The sequence below is a fragment of the Lepisosteus platostomus genome, chromosome 3 (assembly GCF_059453375.1).
Source record: "Lepisosteus platostomus isolate fLepPlt1 chromosome 3, fLepPlt1.hap1, whole genome shotgun sequence".
In the NCBI taxonomy this organism is placed as follows: Eukaryota; Metazoa; Chordata; class Actinopteri; order Semionotiformes; family Lepisosteidae; genus Lepisosteus; species Lepisosteus platostomus.
This window is the reverse complement of record NC_142613.1, coordinates 78,232,251-78,251,770: the sequence shown is the minus strand read 5'-3', so window position 1 is coordinate 78,251,770 and position 19,520 is coordinate 78,232,251. Positions and strand designations below refer to the sequence as shown.

Here is a 19,520-nt window from a genome sequence, read left to right as displayed (position 1 = left end):
AAGCAACTCAAGACCTGACAGGTAGCCAGGGTCTGGACTACTAGCCTACAGTATGTGCATAATTGAGTCTGGCTTCCAGCTACTGAATTCAGATATCATCTTGTAATGTGTTTATAAGTTTATTTATACTGTACTTTTAAAATCTTCCTAGCAAAAAAAAAAACCCATCAGTATTCTACACACAAGCTTCAAAAGCCAATCAAAGATTGCATTTGCTTTCAATTTCTAATATTGAATCAAAACCGAAGCATGATCCAGTTAACTGACAAGGTTACAACATTAGTTTCATTGAACTGATGAGAGGAACCCACTGATGTGACATCAGTCTTGTTAAGTCACAAAACAAGAAAACAAAAGTGTCATCCAAGCTTTTACAACAGAAATGCAATCAGAGAGGACTTAAACAGCTACCATGTTAATGTCATTGTTTACAGTACTGAATGCACTGTTGAGATGGAAGAAATTTCGAACAAAGAAACCCAAAGTACTGTGCGATAGAACACTACTACAACATAAGAAAAAGAAAGTGACAAATGGATTGGGACAACGAGCTCCACAGACGTGTTGAAGCTAGTGTATCCAAATTTGTGGCCATAAGGAGATCATTAACTACTTTATCTAGAGCCGTTCCACTTCTTTGGAATTGTAAGCCAGATTTCAAAGGTTTAAATTCTTTATTTAAAAGTTTATTCAAAGGGAAATGGCTGTTTAATTGCACTGCAACAGCACATTTGGGCCAAAAATGATTAACATCACCCAATTCCATATAAAACCTGTCCCAGAGCTCAGGGAGTCATTTACTAAGTTAAGCACCAAGAATTTAAAAGGCAAAGAAACAGGGATGAAATTAAACAAAGCAAATTGGGTCTAAAAAACAAAGAAGTCTCATCTGTCATACCATTTCAGTAAGGCAGCAGCAGGAGTGAGCTGTATGAAGTGAGAAAGGCAATAACCAGCAAGTCAAGAACTCAAAGGACTATTGAGTCTGGTAAACAATTTGAGGTTTCGCATAAATATGATGAAGTAAACAATATAACAGGGCAACTGATTGTGGAAAATGGTGGAAAAGATGGTGGAAAAATGTCAACAGTTAATCCTTCTATTTCTTGTCACCCATTCTACAGTTTGCAATAAAGTGCTTTCACACAGCTCATCTGTCATCGAGTATGGGAAACTGACTGAGTTATAACAGGGGTCAAGGTATGAAGTGCATTTATTAGGGAGCTATTGAATGGCTTATCTTCCAAAGTATCAAAGACAGAAAAGCAAGAAAGTGAACAAAGTGCTGAATCAGCAAACTTAACATAGCCAAATGATCACCAATTACAAAACCTTACAGACTGTAAAAGCATGCAGTAATAGGAAAATCTAGGAACAGCCTGGCGAATCAGAAAGACCTATAGTAAATTAAAATGTATTAGATGGGAAACAGGAGCTATTAGCTATAACTAAATTCAAGATGTGGGCTTTGTTACGAGTTGGACTGTGGGGAAAAAAATGTGTAAAATCCAAAAGTGTTAGAAATAATAGTTATAATAATCACATTAACTTTTGATATTAAAATCTTTACTTTAAAACAAAATCAGGATAGCAAGCAGCAAATTCATCTTGACAGTATTGTTTGTAGGAGGTCTTTAGGTTATTTTAGTAGACTTAACTAAATACTCAGGTACAGCAATTGAACTCTGATTGAGTATGAGGTTGTGCTGCACAATCTGACTACCTCTGTGGTCAGAGGGCAACATTTATTGACAATCCATAGCCAGTCGGCAGAATCTGATTAAAAAGAGGACCACCATTTCGGTTGTGACAGGCTTCAAGGAAATAAAAAATCCAGTTTCTATCATTTGTAAAGTCATTTAGTAATAAATCCCTGTATTTAAAAGCTAAGCCAGCAGCTATATCACCCTGCAGCTCTCAATTGGCAGCCCACTGAAGCTAAGCAGGGTTGAGTCTGGTCAGTACGTGAATGGGAGATCTCCTGGGAAGCTATGGTTCTGGAACTGGTGTTAGTGGGATCAGCAGGGGGCACTCACCCTGCGGTCTGTGTGGGTCCTAATGCCCCGGTATAGTGGTGGGGACACTGTACTGAAGTGGGCGCCGTCTTTCGGATGAGACGTTAAAATTATGTCCTGACTCTCTGTGGTCATTAAAGATCCCCGAGCATTTCTCGATAAGCGTAGGGAGTTATCCCAGTGTCCGAGCCAAATTTCGCCCCTCGGCCTTTACCGTGGCCTCCAAATTGTTCCCATGTATGATTGGCTTGCACTGGCCCTGCAATGGACTGGCGTCCTGTCCAGGGTATATCCTGCCTTGTGCTCGTTGCTTGCTGGGTAGGCTCCGGCTTCCCACAACACTGTACGGTATAAAACGGTTTGGTAAATGACATGACATTTAAAGGCTACTGTAGACAAACAGACAAACCAGATACATTGGATTTTTTTATTTATTTGGATTGTCAGCAAAAGCGTTCAAGTCTCATAAGACTTTATGAGTTCCAGAGCACGAAATATTAGAAGCCTGCTGCCAAAAAACAAGTATGGTAACAGAACACAATAATATTTTATATAAAATGTTTTCCGGAGCTGACATTGGCATAAAATCGAAAGTCACAACAATTTTCATAAGCTTTTTTTTGCTTGTTGATTTATGAGTCTCTTTTATAATCTCTTCTCCAAAGCTACATCTCTAAGCAGGTCTGTACAAAGACATTTGTTGTGAATTCAACAGCTGTACAAACTGTAAAAGCTAAAGAAAAACCCTTCAGCTTGCCCAAGAAAGTATAAATACACATAACACGGTCACTTTCCCAGCATGTGTTATAGCCTTTCCCCGCCTCGTAACTGCCCGTGCATCTGTTCCATCAGCCACGGGCTCAAGGCCAGGCTTTGTTCCGTCAGCTAAGCGAGTCAATGCCAAATCTGTACCAAAGTGCCTGCTCACCAAATCGCACACTATAATATGGTTTCTCTGAAGCTATTGAAAACCAGTGTACCATGAAAAAGGATATCCCATGATATAGTGCAGTCGTCCTTGCATGTTGTTCAGCTTCCCCGTGGGTTTTCACTGGAGTGTGAAAAGTCACAAAAGATAATCTTGATCTCTTTTTTTTCCATAGAGACCTTTCAATTTTGTGTTAAGAATGAAAACATATCTTTCTCTTTAGCTGCAACATGTGTTGCCCCTGTATTAGATCACATAGCATCGTTTGAAAAGAAAATGTCATGTCGCCATCACTCTGTGAGAGCAATTACATTTTATTCTGGCTAGAGCTCTGCAGGAGCATTATAAATAATGACAACAAGCAAGTAAGGCAAAATAGCGGTTTCTGTTGTCTGTCAAAAACAATTTTGTACATAAGATTTTTGTAATTAAGTTTCATTAAACCTCACTTCCTATTTTATTAATGAACACTTAAACGGGGGTATATAATATGATTTAAAGGTTTGTACGCTCTATGCACTCCGTTCAGTATACTGTGCATGTAATGATGCACTACTGCAATACGACTAGTAGTGTGATCTTGTAACGCAAGAGAACCCAAGCGCTGGGTCAGGGAATGGCCCGGAGTTGCGCGTTAATAAAGCCGGACTGACTGAAGAGCGCACTCAGGAGACGAGATGCGGGCTGTTTGCTGACAGGCGAGCTGAGTGCACCTACTGTAGCACGCAGGCTGACGTGGTTCAGTGGCAAGGTGAGGTGGGGGGCACAGGGAAAATCTAGTACCCACAATTGAAGTCTAAATGTAAATCCAAAAGCCGGGTAGACACAGGGAGATGAGAAGCCGTGGGGAAGAGAGGTCGAGAACACGAGCCAGGGCCAGAGCTGAGAAGAGCACTGCAGACAAGCAAAGCCTAGGGGTGATCTGAGAACCGGGGTACCAAACCAGCCCAGATCAGACGTCCAAGTGACCACAGGCAGCGGGAACAGCTAGGAATACACTCGAGTCAAAGCTCAGGAGCAGGACATGGGGGGGCTCGGAGTCCAAACTCATTGTTAGAGGGCTTTTTTTCCAACTTTTTTATGTTAAAAGGATAGAACAAGAAACGCCTTAGATTATGCCTTCACTTTTTAAAAACACTGACACAACTATGAATGTCTATGACATGCTAGTTAAACCTTTTTTTTAATTCAAGTGTTTCCTAATGTTCCCTTTTTAAGGTTAAAATGTCAATTCCCGGGGTTAGGTCGAGATATCGGAGTTTTGCTTGTACTATTCACAGAAACACATAAACAAAAAATATACTAATAATCAACTGTTATTCGAATGGAAAAGACCCCCTTCCCGCTGGGCAGACTGAAAAGGCAATTTGCATTTGCGGTAAAAACAAAACAATTAACTTTAAGTGTCGATGCTTTGATACAGTAAATGGAGAGAAGATATATAAAAGCGGAACAGTACTGAGCTTTCTCGTATTAAGTAAAATATTAAGTACGTTCACTATTCAGTCTTACTAACGTATAGCTAAACTGTGGGAAGTGCCTCCCCACGTTAAGATCCTCGTTCTCGACGTTAGTTTACGTATACATTTCTTGCAGACAGGGTTACGTGACTAATCAAAAAAAAAAAAGAGGAAGGTGCCATATCTCAGGATTGAAAGCAGATCAGACACTGCTTTCAACGGCACCGACAAGCCCAGACATACAGTACAGTTGCACCAGAGACCCGGTCTGCTTTCCTGTGGGGCTGAGTGACTTCACTCCCTCAAGAACCGGAGGCAGTGAGAGCTGGGAACAAAAGCAGCACAAACACTATTTTCAATAACACAAAGAAATGTGGAGCTTTACATTCTTTGTGCTGTTTGTAGGGTGGCCAGCCTCATGGAGCTGTATTATGAACATGTGGCTAATTAATATTGATGGGTATGAATATTAATTAGCACTTACCATTTGATGAATCTTAGTGAGGCAGAACTCACTAAGGATCAACTTTCTAAGATGCTCACATACATCAGTTCTGCTGAAGCAGGTACTCATAGCAGCTAACTTATAGACCAGGGTGACAAGCCCTGTTCCAGGAAAGTCACGGTACAGTAGAGCCTATATAGATTACCTTTAAATCGTCATATTGCAAAGACATTTGAGTTATTTATCACTTTATGGTAATTGGTACACTTAAGTGAGGAATGTCCCAACTGTGAGCCATTGGTCTCAAGGTGGTCACTAAATAGCTTCATTGTACATCTCACATTGAAAGTCCAGAGAATGAAATTGTTTCTGCATGTGCAATATGAGAAATTGGAGTCTCCCCCCCAGCTGTGTGAAATAGTAACAGGTAATTAATATTCATACTCATAATAGAGATATACATATATCTGAAAACCTTGTCAATTTTATAATTGGTCTGGAGGACTCTCATAGGTTTTCCATCCATTTTCTGTGTGTGTCTTGGTAGAAAATAACGCACCGGTATTTGTCTGTCCTGTGTCTCCACTGCTTCAGATGACATTGTAATGAGGTGAACCTCCACTTCTATAATTTAATGTTTGATGGATTGTGTATTCCAACACAACTGGGTTTCATTACATTTCCGTAATAACAGAGAGCAGAGAAATCTGGCAGCAAGCACAGCCATTTATTATATATTATTTTATTTATTACCTTGTCTTTCAGTGAGAGTTCCATCGCTGCCTGAAGTCCAAAACTTCAGAATGTGTTTCCACACATTGTCTGTAATTAAATACAGCATCTTTAGAATACTTCCAAAGAAATTGAAATAAACTGTCTTAGCTCTTCTATACTTACAGTATGGAAAATTTTCAGTCAAATTTTGGTCATTTGACTGAAAACAATAACAGAAAAGTAAAACACTGCATTTGTTTTCACCCAGTACTGTGATGCAAAACAAAATTCATAAAAAGAAAAGTAAAGAAAAAAGGATTTTAGTCTAAATGTACATTTGTCTTATTTTTTTTATAATCGTGTGTTTTGTATTGATTTGTGTGCTTTCCTTTTTCTGTTTTAAAGAGGCTTGACTTAAAGCTTTAAATATCACTTTCATTTTAGAAGAAGTGAATCACCTTCTCATGAAGAGCAGCAGTGCTGAAAGAGAGATTCAGCTTTGGCATAAAACAGACAGGTTTTGTTTATGGCTCTGGGGAGGGAGAGGTCAAAGTATTTATAGCAAGAAATCAATGAAACACTTTATATCTTAAAGTTGTGTTAAACTTCATTCTAATGGAGATAAGGTACTTTTTTTAGGCATAACCTAATAGGTATTAATTACCCATTTACTTGAAAGTAGCAAATAAAATACAGATGTCTTACGAGCACTGCTTAATAATAATAATAATAATGATGATGATATTGCACCTTTCAAAGTGGCTTCTCAAAGTGCCTTACAGTTTACATTGCATATATAGTACATTACCTGGTGGTTTTTTAAGGGCTTACTTCCAACTAGTTTATTAGTCATAAATACCCTTGCATTAAAGCAACAATCTAAAAGGATTTATAGATAGGGTGTTTTTCTAGCATAAATTCCATGTGGAATTTAGGTGCTCATCCTAGTAACTCCATTCACAATTTAGTTTATAATATAAGGAAGACTGAGCTATTAGAAAGTTGTTAGCCATTAATGCATAATTTTTCAGCTCCAGCTCTGAAATAGGAAATAGTGGTAATTAACCCAACAGTTTGCTAAAAACATGCACTTTGGGTTAAAAGTATTAAATGTGGCATACTTGCAGAGATAATACCTAAACATTATCCGATATGGAACTACCCTCCAGTTTACTCCTGTTGTGAAATAAATTAACTTCTTTTTTTTGTACTGATGCTTGATTATAAAAGCCAGCTACACTGAGAGGCTGTTTCTAATAGTGACTGTAGTGCTCAAACACAGATGACAAATTTAAAATGTATTTTCATAGACAGTAAATGCAAAACAAGGCACGTGCATGTTAAGGTGTAAGTGGAATATTAAGTGTAATGAAGTGTTAAAACAATCCTATGTTCTAGTCATTAATATGTTTCGTTTCAGTCTTCTCTCTACATTTATCTCTTAATATAGTGCAACCTTTTCAATTTAAAATGTGTCACTTTTTTGTGGGCCACCAGGGGGCAGTGCTTACTGGGTTCCATATAAAAAAAAAAGTTCCGTTAGTAAATGTTAAAAGTTTGTATGCTCTCCCTGTGTTTGTGTGGGTTTCCTCCAGTTTCCTCCCAGACATGCTGGAAGGTTAATTGTCTTCTGGTGAGAGTGAGTGTGTCTGTGACTGTGACAGTGTAGCCTCCTGTCCAGGGTGAGTCCCTCCATGTCTCATTGCTTGCCAGGATAGGTCCCAGCTCCCCCTTGACCCTGTGCTGGTTAACGTGTTTTGAAAATGGATGGAAGTTGTACGTTTATCGTGGATCAATGTGTAGTGTGCCATAGACATTATTGTCAATTTACAGTATATGCCCAAGACCACATTGCTCCTATTCAGCAATGAAGACCATATTTGCATATTTAAAGACCTAACTTGCATGTTATGTGTACCCAATAAAAGCTTTTGCAGCACTGATTATAAAGTTAAATGTATCACTTATATCACTTATCTGTGTACTAGCAACTACCTGATGTTGCTATTCATCAGACAAAGATGTCATTATAGACACTGAAGTTGCAAGAGTAGCTTAATTTACTCTATGAACCATAATGAAAACTATATACTGTACATGCATGAGTATGAAGAAGAAAAATAGAATATTTTGAAAAGTCATCTTAACAAAACATAAAGAGGTAACATTTGGATATGTTAATTTCTATAGCAGCACCAGTTAACCCCCCCAAACCTGGGGAGAACATACAAACTCCAAACACACATCACCCCAGGAATACCACCCAGGACAGCAACGCTGACCACCACGACACAGCGCATTGCCAGCTAAACATTTTGCATTACAAAAGGCATGTTGTACTTCACACCTTCCAAAGAGAAACAAGACATATTTATTTTTCCTGATGTTGTAAGAGGAAAATGACCATCTCTCAGTGTGTGTCTTCCTATCAGGTTATATAAAGTTGTTCGCTATAATGGGGTTTTTGCAATTCAGTGCTCCAGGACAAAAACGCCAATACTGTGTGCTATTTAATTAGTTCTGATTTACATGGATCAATATTATAAAAATAAAGTTTTATTTACTCTTCCTGTGGTCAGATCCAGTTATGTATTTTTATACAGTATATACAGTATGTGCAACGCATATCCCCTGACCTTGTTTAAACTACCAGCAGACTGTTTAGTTCATGTAGATCAGCTATGACTGAGGAATAATTCTAATGCTAACTTCACATGAACTTGCCAAAGGAACAGCGATATGTTTAAAAAGTTCTGTTCTTGTACCGCATGTCTTTAAATTGTCGTAATGGAGGCAATTCATTTTTTGAGCAACATTCCATATAGTGTCCCCTGGGTCTGTTACTCTTCCCAATTATTGTGCAGTTTTCTTCTGTGCTTTCATTGCAGGACACAGACCTCATAATGACATTCAACATCTCCATGCATCGGTCTTGGTGGATGGAGAACGGCCCTGGCTGTAGGGTGACGGCAGTGACACCTCCTCCTCCCTGGGCACCTGAGGATCATCGGTATATCAGCATCTCAGGATGTGTGCTGGAATATCAGTATATAGAAGTGGCTCAGAGCTCTCTTCAGATTATTCTCGCAGTAAGTACTTTCTATGTCCCACGTATAAATCTGAAAATCAATATAGTACCCTCCTGTAACAGGGCAGCTGTTGTTTTAAGGGGTTTTAGCATCTGGGAAAGAGCTATAAATCATTAAAGTCAAAGTTTCAAGGGTTATTTCGAGAGATCAGTGTGGGTGTGTTCACACAAGTTATGGACGTCCATTGTCATGTGAGATTTGCCAGGCACTCTGCTCCACCTTTTGCTGATTCACAGTTTTTTAAATAGGCTGAAGGGTGGACACTGAGACAAACACAGAGTCGTCTCGTTAACTTCATTGTCTCGGGATGACACTCTTAGTTGCCTCCCAGTGACGACTGGCTAGATTTTGGTTCAGATCAATCTCTCGGTTCTGGGTTATATTAGATTCAGGTTATATACGTTTTCAATTCCTATCATTTAAAGGTGAAATATTCCCATAATGAAATTAATCTGATGCAGAATGGATTGAAACACCAGCATCTGTAGTGAAATGTGTTGAAGACTCACTGCTGTAATGTGTCCCTTGTTTAAGAACTAAAACAATATTCAAATAGTGTATAATGCTCACAATCAAAAGCAAAAATAATTCCCTTTGAATTTTGAGAAATTGATCTTTTTGCTGAGATATACATGATAATATGTATATTACTATAAAAGAAAATATAACAATTCTGTATTGATAAAAGCAAAACAGGCGGGTTTTATCAGCTGTTAAACTATCCTGTGTAGTGTTTATTTTTAATCTTATTTAAGCTATGTCCTGCTTGAAGGTCTTTTCTCCATACCTTCATTATTAAATCTAAACTGTCAGTTTCATCCTACAGAATACATCAAGGGTCTATCTGTAGGAATTTACTAAAATATTTCCAACAGTCTCTCAAGGCAGGGGTAATACCCACTGACTGGAAAATTACAAAAATAGAATCCTTCCATAAAAAGGGGTATAAAACAGTATCAATTATAGACCAATACGTCTTAATTCTATTAACATGCCATGTTGTGGAAACAAGAACTAGAATATAATCTCTATGGCAATACGATTCTAAGGCATAGTGAACATGAATTTAAAAAAGGTACTGTAGGTCTTGCTTAACTAACTTGTTACCGTTCTTTGAATAAGCCACAGGTGGAAATCATGCAAAACAAGCATTATATATTGTATACAGTGCCCTCCAAAAATGTGTTCAGAGAGCAAAGTCAAAACAGCATAGTCAAAACTTTGTCATTGTTGTTATACAGTCAAGCAATTTGTATATGTGATCATGATAATAATATAAATGATAATACATAGTATTTATATGTTTGGGTAATTCTATGCAGACATTTGATTGTACTACAACAAACAGGAAAACATACATTGTGGATGTCAAGTGACCATACAGTATGTTTCAGGATTTCAGAGTGTAAAAGTCAGGATTTAGCAGCATATTCCTTTGAGACAATAGCAGTATGAAGTCTGTGTTCCACTGAGCTTGCTAAACTCTTTGTGTGTTCATTGGAGATGGTTTGTCAAGCCTTTGCTGTACCCACTTAAAGTTCTTGTCTGTTTTTGGGATATTCTGATTTACCAGAAGACAAGGCTTTTTATACTGTATATTATCATGTGTTAAGACACTTTCAAAGTGTTAAAATAGTTTCTGTCTACCTTAAAGAAGCTGACTTCCCTAAGAAAAAGAGGTCTCAGTAGGATTTGATTTTATTAACGATCTCATAACATTTGTCCCGTCTATGATCAATTCCAAATACTTGCAATCTTTGACAACCTCTACAGTCTGATCATTTTTCACAGTGCATGTGGGGCACTACATTTTTACTAAAATCGATGATTAGCTCTTTTGTTTTGAAAACATTTAGCTCCAAAGATAATGCATTGTACCATTTTATAAAATAATTTAGAATGAGCCCAAGATAATACTCGGGGTTTTATGATAAGCTGAGTAGGGCTGTGTCGGCAGAAAATGTAATATTTTTCATTATGTTTGCTCTTGCAATACTGTAGTGTACAAAATACACAATAATGGGGGGAAGACACAGTCCTGTGGTGATCCAATAGAATTGATCCATCACCATTTCCCCATTTTGAGCTGTTGAATCCTGTTTGTTAAGAAATCTAGAATCAAATGACCCTTTCTTTTGAAATTCTTTGAATGTTTCTCTGCTAGTAAGAGTGGGGGATTGAAATCAGACAAAAAAATAAAAAATAAGAACCTGACATAAGAATGTCTTTCCTTGCTCAAAATGCTGGTAGAACTGTTAAACAATTTGTGCAAAGTGTCGTCTACTCTCCTCCTTTCCCTGTGTGCAAACTGCAGGGGGTCAGTAAGGTTCAGTGTGCTCTTTGTAATGTGCTGTTTCACTAAGTTCTCCAGAAATGTCACTAGGAGAGATGTGAGAGTCACTGGCCTGTGACATACTGTAGCTTTTAAGAGTGAACTGTTAAATTCACTCTGCCAGGCATTTTTGAGGATGGGAAAAGTTAAGGGCATCTGAAAAATCTGACTACAAATGTTCTACAGTTGTTCTGCTCAGATGTAAATAACTCTGCCATACACATTATCTGTGCCTGTACTCTTCCCTTACATTGTTCTTCCTGAGTAGTCTACACACATTTGCTTTGTCAATCTTAATAAACTCCTGTGATTCAGATGATGCAGCACTGTGCTCTGAGGTAGTTATAATTGTAGTTTTAATTTAAAATGGATATAAAACAAATTTAAGTCATTTCATACTTGTGATTATCTGTGTTGTTTCAGACGGTATCAGCATTGCCCTTCTGGGAAATACTGACCATGGATTTAATGCCCTGACATTACAATCATGCACTCTGTTTGTTCCCTATACTGATCTCGTCCTTCGGATGAGACGTAAAACCGAGGTCCTGACTCTCTGTGGTCATTAAAAATCCCAGGGCGCTTCTCGAAAAGAGTAGGGGTGTAACCCCGGCGTCCTGGCCAAATTTCCCATTGGCCTTAACCAATCATGGCCTCCTAATAATCCCCATCTATGAATTGGCTTCATTACTCTCTGCTCTCCTCCCCACTAATAGCTGATGTGTGGTGAGCGTTCTGGCGCACTATGGCTGCCGTCGCATCATCCAGGTGGATGCTGCTCATTGGTGGTGGTGGAGGGGAGACCCCATTACCTGTAAAGCGCTTTGAGTGGAGTGTCCAGAAAAGCGCTATATAAGTGTAAGCAATTATTATTATTATAATCTTCAGAATCGTCCAATAAGCATAGTATTTTTGTTTTTCAATAAGCAGACCAAATGTCTCTAGAATCTTTAGAATTCATTCTTCAGCTGCCATCTTTCATTACATCATCAAAAAGACCAGCGAGCCAATCCAGCCCAGGCTTTTCAGAAGAGATGGTGCTCTTAGGAGCATCAACACTTTTTTTTTCTCCTCTTTAATAATGTGTTTATAGTTTGTCTTCTTACACTTTCTTTGAGTATGAAGAAGCTCCTTAAGGAAAAAAAAGGCTTAGGTGTCTGTGTTGATACATCATTTTCATTTTCCAGGCAATGTGGGAAGAAATAAAAATAGAATATATAGTTAAAAGTGTATAAGTTAAATCAGGGTATGTTATGGTAAAACTGAGAATTGCACCTGTAAAACCTCTTTAAGAATGATGTATACAGCTTTGGTCTCCAAGATACAAGATAAAATACAAGAATGATAGTGCTGCTCTAGAAGCTCAATCACACACATTTCTGAGCTCAAAGGAATGTTGTTCGCTGACTGTGTAAAAGTACTGAGAAGTTTCAGTTCTGAAACTGAGAACCCGAGGCACATTTTACATAAACATACAAAGGTTGTGGGAGCACAAAACAAACTGCTCAGCCATGGTGTTGAAGCTTATATGCCGGCTTCCTTCAGGAAATGGTTGGGTGAGATACGTGGATCGATTAGCTCCTATAAATAAAACGAATGAGTTAGATGGGCTGAATGCATGTAAAAGTTCTTACATTCACTAATGGATCTTTCATTTCCATTACCAGGACCATAACACAGAAACATCTTCCAATAAATTTTTGTTCATTGACCTAGAAACACACGTGAGGGCAATATACTACGAGTTAGTTAATGTATCTGAACGTCTTAGGTGGTAATGGGGACATTTTTCCACATCAAGATTGTTCTATCTAGAAATGTTTGAGTATGAATGAATGGTTATGAACAATCTGTGTATGCAGAGTAAATGACAATGTGCTGAAATATATGTTCCTTAAAGAACTCCAGAGACTATGTGGAGCTCAATTTACAATGCAATTTACAATCAATCATCAGTTATGATTTATGCGTAATGATTTTTTTTAAGTACTCCTTACTCCTTGTAGATGTGGGACCTCTGTTTTATGTGAAAAAGATAAAAATAAATACCAGCCCAAGACCTCACAGCTAACATGCTCGGGTTTAGCAGCTTTCATTGACCAACAAGACAACTATGAAAACCCCACCCACCCTTAATAAGGTGGCTCCAGGAACTCAAGGACTCAAGGACATAAAATCCAGCAACGGCTGTGGGAGTACAGTCATTCAATTAACTAGTCAACACCAGTGAAGCTGTAATTGTTAGGGGCCCATTGGGAGTCTTTAGACAACAGTTTCTCCATTACCTCCCTCTCTGCTCAACCCAATGGAAAGAGCATCATATTCCTGCCAGACAAGGGACAGGCTGGAGGGAGACCATGCAAGAAATCGTTCCCCTGGATCAAATGTCCTTCTCCATGAAGATTCATGTTCGGGTGACTGTTGGGGGTGTAAGTACCCTCTCTTGCTCGCATGGACCAGGCAGCGGGTCGAGGTTCCTTCCCCTTTGGGTGAGGACTGCAGTGCTGTTGTTCAGGCGACATCCTCCTCCATGAGGATGTAGAAATGACCTGGCAATATCCTTTCCCTCTGCTAGGGTTTTTGGGACAGGACCTGTTGATGACTAGGCCCTGCTCTTTCCCTCCTCTGGGTTTGTGAAAAAAGAGCTCTCTCCCACTGCTTCTGAAGAGTTGGCTGGGGTCTTTTTCTCCATTTTCCCTTTTTCACACACTGGCTGGTCTTCACTTCCAGCTCTGTGATGGACATCCTGGAGTTTTTCAGCTCAGTCTGGAGACTCCAACTCATCACTCACTCTTTCAGATGCTTCAGAGTGAACCTTTCCTCTTAACCTGGCTGGACTGCGCCTGACAGATCTAGGTCTCACGGGCAAGCAGTCCAGATTCTTCCTCTGATGATTGTTAGCCTGCGGTGCCTCACATCCTCCTCATCTCAGGTCAGTTTGGTGCACTCCTGATGCACTTTCCCCAGCTCTGCACCATGCTGGCCCTTTTGTGTATTCCTATGGAGGCTATATAATAAAAGTGGCATTTCCCCAGTTCAGAAAGTACCACAGATCATCACAGGTACCGTCAAGCATCATGCACATGTTCAAACTGCTCTCGAAGGCATACAGCTGCCGGATCTCAGTCACATGGCCCCAGAATGTGGAACATGCAGTCATGGGGGCCTGCAGGACCATGCCTCCTACTCAGCTAAGCTGAATGGGTTTCAGCTCTAGTGCTTTCTTATTTGACTGTTTCACTGCTCTAGGAACATGTCTGTTAAGTTGAGCCCATCCTTCATTTTTAACAAATGATCCCTGATCTCCTGCTATGGGTTTGCCTTCTTCCTCCTATCCCTGAGTCATTTAAACTGCTTATCAGAAGCTCATGAGGTACAAAATATTTTTGTGAAGAAATTCACCTAAGTGTCTACTTAACTTCTTAACTAAACTGGTGAAAATAATGGTTAAACTAGGTTGTGTTTTCTTAAGAAAACATAATTTTGTATTAATTAAATGTTCAGTTTCATCCTCATGAACACACAATCTAATTTTTATTGTTCTCTCTTTGTCCTGTTTAGTAAAACAAATTTAAAAATGGAAGAAAGGTCTTTCTTTGAATGGGAGGCATAATGTAGAAAAGAGAAAATTAAAAATCTGACAAAGTGATAGTGCTATTGAATAAAGAACTAACTGATATTTGTTATTAGATTTATAAATCCTGAGATTAATAAAACATTAAATACTAGTCAGAATGTATTGTCAGTTTAATCTGTGGACTATAGCATCATATTTGAAAATCGCAGCAATGCCAGATTATTAATTTTTGATATACTGTATATTGAAAATGATTTCAATGTGTAATACTTGAACTGATAACTTACTTTTAGAACTACTGTATATATAATTTTATATTTCTAAAAAATGGCTTTGAGGAAAAACAATATTGTATAATTTAATAAATATTTGTAATTATATAAAAATTAATGAAATAAAAACAGTTTTCCATCATATAATTCATTATTTATTAAATTTTATTATTTTGCTGTTTTGAAACCTTATTTGTTGGAGATACAAAAAGTATAAAGTGAATAATACACAGAAAAGCCATCATTTTAAAGGTTGATAAGTGAGTAAAACATGTATTAAATGATATAAGACATAATAAACTTTAGTTTAGTTTATGTCAACAGAACTCAAAGACATGTTTAGTTGAACATAAACATTCAAATGTTTTTTAGAAGTCATGGGAATGATTATTTAGCTTTTGCTCTTTCTTATTTGGCAAAACTCTTTCATCATAGAAACTGGAATAGTTATTGTTTTAGGTCAATTCGTTATTAGTGATTTTGTCAAAAGTGAGGAGCTTTTTGTGTCATTTCCAGTTTTATTGGTTCCTGTGGAAATTAAAGCATTGGCAAGAAATAACAGAAGGGATTGTTTTTAGTTTAGGGAGATGTGTGTCCCTCTGGATCAGTGCTGTAGTATTTTCATCTGCCAGAGAACATTGTGTTTTAATGCTTCAGGAGTACAATCATCTCATATCTTATTTTAGAAGAATATGCCATTACAGTCCCTCTGTTTTTAGACAGAGTGTCATTCCAGACTCTGAAGATAACTATTGGCTCTGCAGACCAGTTCTGACACGTTTTCCAATTGTTTATTAAATAATTTAGATATGGAAGGTACTGCCAGATGTTTTTTTCTTGTTGCAGAATTATTCTGTGATTTATAAGCAAGAGAAGGCAGTGAATATAAAAAATATTGTCAAAAAAACATATTAGGTATTTTAACAATCATGGTGTTTAAGGCAGGCAGTCAAGGTGCAGACAGAGGGGAGAGTGAGAAAGAGCTTCACCTTGCTTTGCTTAGAAGCTTGCACAGACCTTGGGAAGCTCTGGTAAAGTTAGGTAAAAGGGGAACTCAGTCTGTCCTGGCTATAACTTTGTTTAGAATATGCTTGGGTATTCTGGATATTGACAAAAAAGTGTCTAGCTGTCTAATTTTGTTGATCAGGTGAAAAAAAAAACAGTGGGTTTGTGAACCTGTTGTAGAAAGGATATATCTTGGACAGGATTCTGTTCTCAGAAAAAGTTTAAGTCCTTACTCGAACTGCTTGCAGTCACATGACTGAAAAAGTCATATAGGCACTTCAGCTGGAGTGATGAGGAGCCAGGAGGTTAACCAGTGAAAGGATTTGAGTTCTTTTTATGGTACAATATCACAAGCTGGGGATTGACTAAGATGCTATCAGGTATAGTTCTGGTATCCTAACTGCTGATCATTGGAAGACCTACAGTACCTTTGGGTGACTGACCATGCATTGTGACTTTAAGATCATGTACAGGTGCTCCTACATTCTGGCTGGAGCCCATCTGCGCTTTATATCACTACACTGCAAAGGAACACATAAAGGTTTATTCCATGCTGAGAGGGCTACACACAAGACATCTCCATGGAAGAGTGCCATCTTGAAGCAGTACTGTGATGCACAGTCTACATTGTGTGGTGTTATCTGTTTGTCCAGTACAGGCTCGTGGGGAAGCCGAAGCCTATTCCAGCAAGCAATCGGCGCAAGGTGGGGTACACCTTGGTTGGGATGCTACTCCTTCGTGAGGCACACAGACACTCACACCAGGGCCAATTTTCCCTGCATCTGACACAGAGCTCCTCCACTTGCGCGCTTCTCACTCTGCAGGACCTGCAGGTCGTCCCAGCCTTGTCGTGCTCTAAGGGGGGAAGAAGGGAGAGGAGTGAGAACTGAGCACATTGTATCATAACATTACATAACATTGTATCATAACATCACTAATCTCAAACGATTGTAGTTTTTTGTTGTCTTAATTTTCCCTCTCACTTTCTTATTTTTAGCCAGCAGCTATATCACCCTGCAGCTCTCCACTGGCTACCCACTGAAGCTAAGCAGGTTGAGCCTGGTCAGTACCTGGATGGGAGACACCCACCCTGCGGTCTGTGTGGGTCCTAATGCGTTAGTATAGTGGTGGGCCCACCGAGGCCCTGACTGTGAGTGGTCATTAAAGATCCCCGGGCATTTCTCGATAAGAGTGGAGAGTTATCCCAAACAAATTTCCCCCTTCGGCCTTCACCGTGACCTGCAGATTGTCCCCATGTATGATTGGCATGCACTGGCCCTGCGATGAACTGCCATCCTGTTCAGGGTGAACCCTGCCTTGCACTCGTTGCTTGGCAGTTGGCTCCGGCTTCCTGCGACACAGTATGGTATAAAGCAGTTTGGCAAATAACATGACATGACTTTCTTATTTTAGATTACAATTATAAAAAATATATTATAAAAAGTGACTCCGATTTTTATTTAATAAACTGTGATTTCTGTTCAAGGGCATTTTTAAATTCCTTTACTTTTTTTTTTAATTCATTCATGCCTATTCATGTTTTTCATTTATTATTAATATTACTTTTATATCTTGCATACTATTATATCTTAAAACAATAACATTTCATTATAGTGTACATATTATTTATTATATTTAACTATTAAAGAAAAAGTCTTTATTTGTTAAAAGTAAAAACCGACCAGCAATCGAACACTGGATTTTCTAGATTGCATGTGAAAATTCTACCACTGAACAAAAGTCACTTGGTTTAGACAAACTAAATTAAAAACCACAAGATTTACTTTTTCCATCTTCTACAAGAGTTTCAATGAAACCACTAGCACTTCGTTTTCCAGTACAGCAATAACGACAGCAAAATGTAGTTACAACGTTACCAAACGAGCATGTCAAAACGTTTCCAAAACAACCACCGCAAGTGACCAAGTCAAAGACTTTGATGCACAATTTTATTATAAAAACATAATTTACCTGAAACAATCATGAACTCATTTCATTGGTTGTTAGATTTTAAATTAAATTTTTTTTTACCTGAAACATTCTTGTCATTTGCCTGCATTATCACACTAAAGAAGTCATAAAGGACTTAATGCGTATGGCATTGTGTGAGGCACACTTGCCCTTCAGCTGTGTATGGTGGTTATATATGAAGGCTGTAATAATAAAGGATGTCCAGGTTTTGGGTTCCATAAGTAAAAGCGTAACATCCAATATTCCTAATCCAGACTGCCTTGGCATCCAGGAGCACAAGGGAAATATGTGGGAGACATTTCTTTAATAACACTGTATGTCTCAGATGGTTTTCAGCAATGTCAATCTGAAATAAGTGCTTTGAACAATTTCTTTATGCACATTTGAGTTGTTATTGTTGTTTTTTTGGCTGTTGTTGTTGTTGTTTTCATAAATGTATAGTTTCAGAAAAAAATAATTAACCAAACAGCTTCCCCTAGTAATGACACTTAAGAGAGCAATTTAGGCCTAAATGCCAAGTATTATTGAGCAACTAGGCAGCGGGTACAGGACTTTACTGTATTAACTAAGAATGTTGTCACCTTGGAGGTTTTTTTTAATAAATACAGCTCTTATTTGACACAGTACCATGCATTGCAGTATATCTTCTTTCATTTGTGTGATGTCAGAGGAAATGTGGGTACTATCAGGACATGTCAAGGAAATTGGGTAAGATAATGTAGCTATTTTAGAATTTGGAAAATAATCTTGCAATAATGCTGTATTTTGTGAAATAGGTTTTCTGTGTTTGTCTGTGAAAGGGGGATCTTCAGAACTAAATAGATGTAAATTTAATTCATTTTATTTGTATGCTTTATCAAAACTGCCAATCTTTTTCAATAACTTTGTGAAAGGTAATGAAAGACTCGTTTCAACCAGCTGAAAGGTTATGAAAACATATTTACTCATTCATTATCATCTGAGAAATGAATAAGTGTGGCTTTATCAGTTAACTGTGGAGACAAATACTTACATTTCACTTATTCTTTCTCAAGAAAGTACCCTGTTGATCCAGAGCCACAGATTTTAATTTTCTACATTTTATTAAAGTTTGTTCATTTGGCTGCATATGAAGTGTCAGGCAACAATTTATAATCTCATATTTATTAATAAAAATAACCTTCGGGTTAATTCAATTCTTGGGAAATTGACAGTGTTGAATACAAGCAATGCGGACCGCAGTAGTGACAGCTGATCTTGACTTGTGTCATTTTCCCACTGTGAGATAATTGCAGGGATTGCAGTTGTAAAATATATTCTTGTCATTGTGAGTCTTTAAGGTTGAGTAGCTTCTATGCCAAGTTGATCATTTAAACGTTGCGTATATTTTATTAATTAATGTGTAGTATTTTCATAAATTATGTTATATGAATATGACATGTTGGTGTCACAATGGCAAAGCAGTTAGCACAGCTTCCTCACGGCTCTTGGGACACGGATCAGTTTTTGACTGGTGTAACATGCGTGTGGACTCATATTCATGAGGGTTTTATCTGGTTTTCTTACACCTTATAAAGACAGGCTGGCCAGATTCATTGGTGTCCCTACAATGTCTTTTTGTGCTTTGCAATGGACTGATGTCCCATTGAGTGTGTAGTCTTGACTCGTGTCCTGTGATTTCTGGATAGATTCCTGGTTGTTGTGGCCCATAACATAAACATGAAGTCCTTTCT

The 19,520-nt window shown here is 38.1% G+C and overlaps 1 protein-coding gene across 1 annotated transcript in view; it reads left to right on the top strand.

Moving 5' to 3' along the window:
• Positions 1 to 19,520, top strand: part of nkain2 (sodium/potassium transporting ATPase interacting 2) — a 271,975-nt gene that overhangs the window by 208,522 nt on the left and 43,933 nt on the right. The window contains exon 4 of the mRNA XM_088626942.1: positions 8,451 to 8,651. Within this exon, the coding sequence (XP_088483068.1) occupies positions 8,451 to 8,651 (201 nt within the window). The remainder of the gene's footprint in view (positions 1 to 8,450; positions 8,652 to 19,520) is intronic.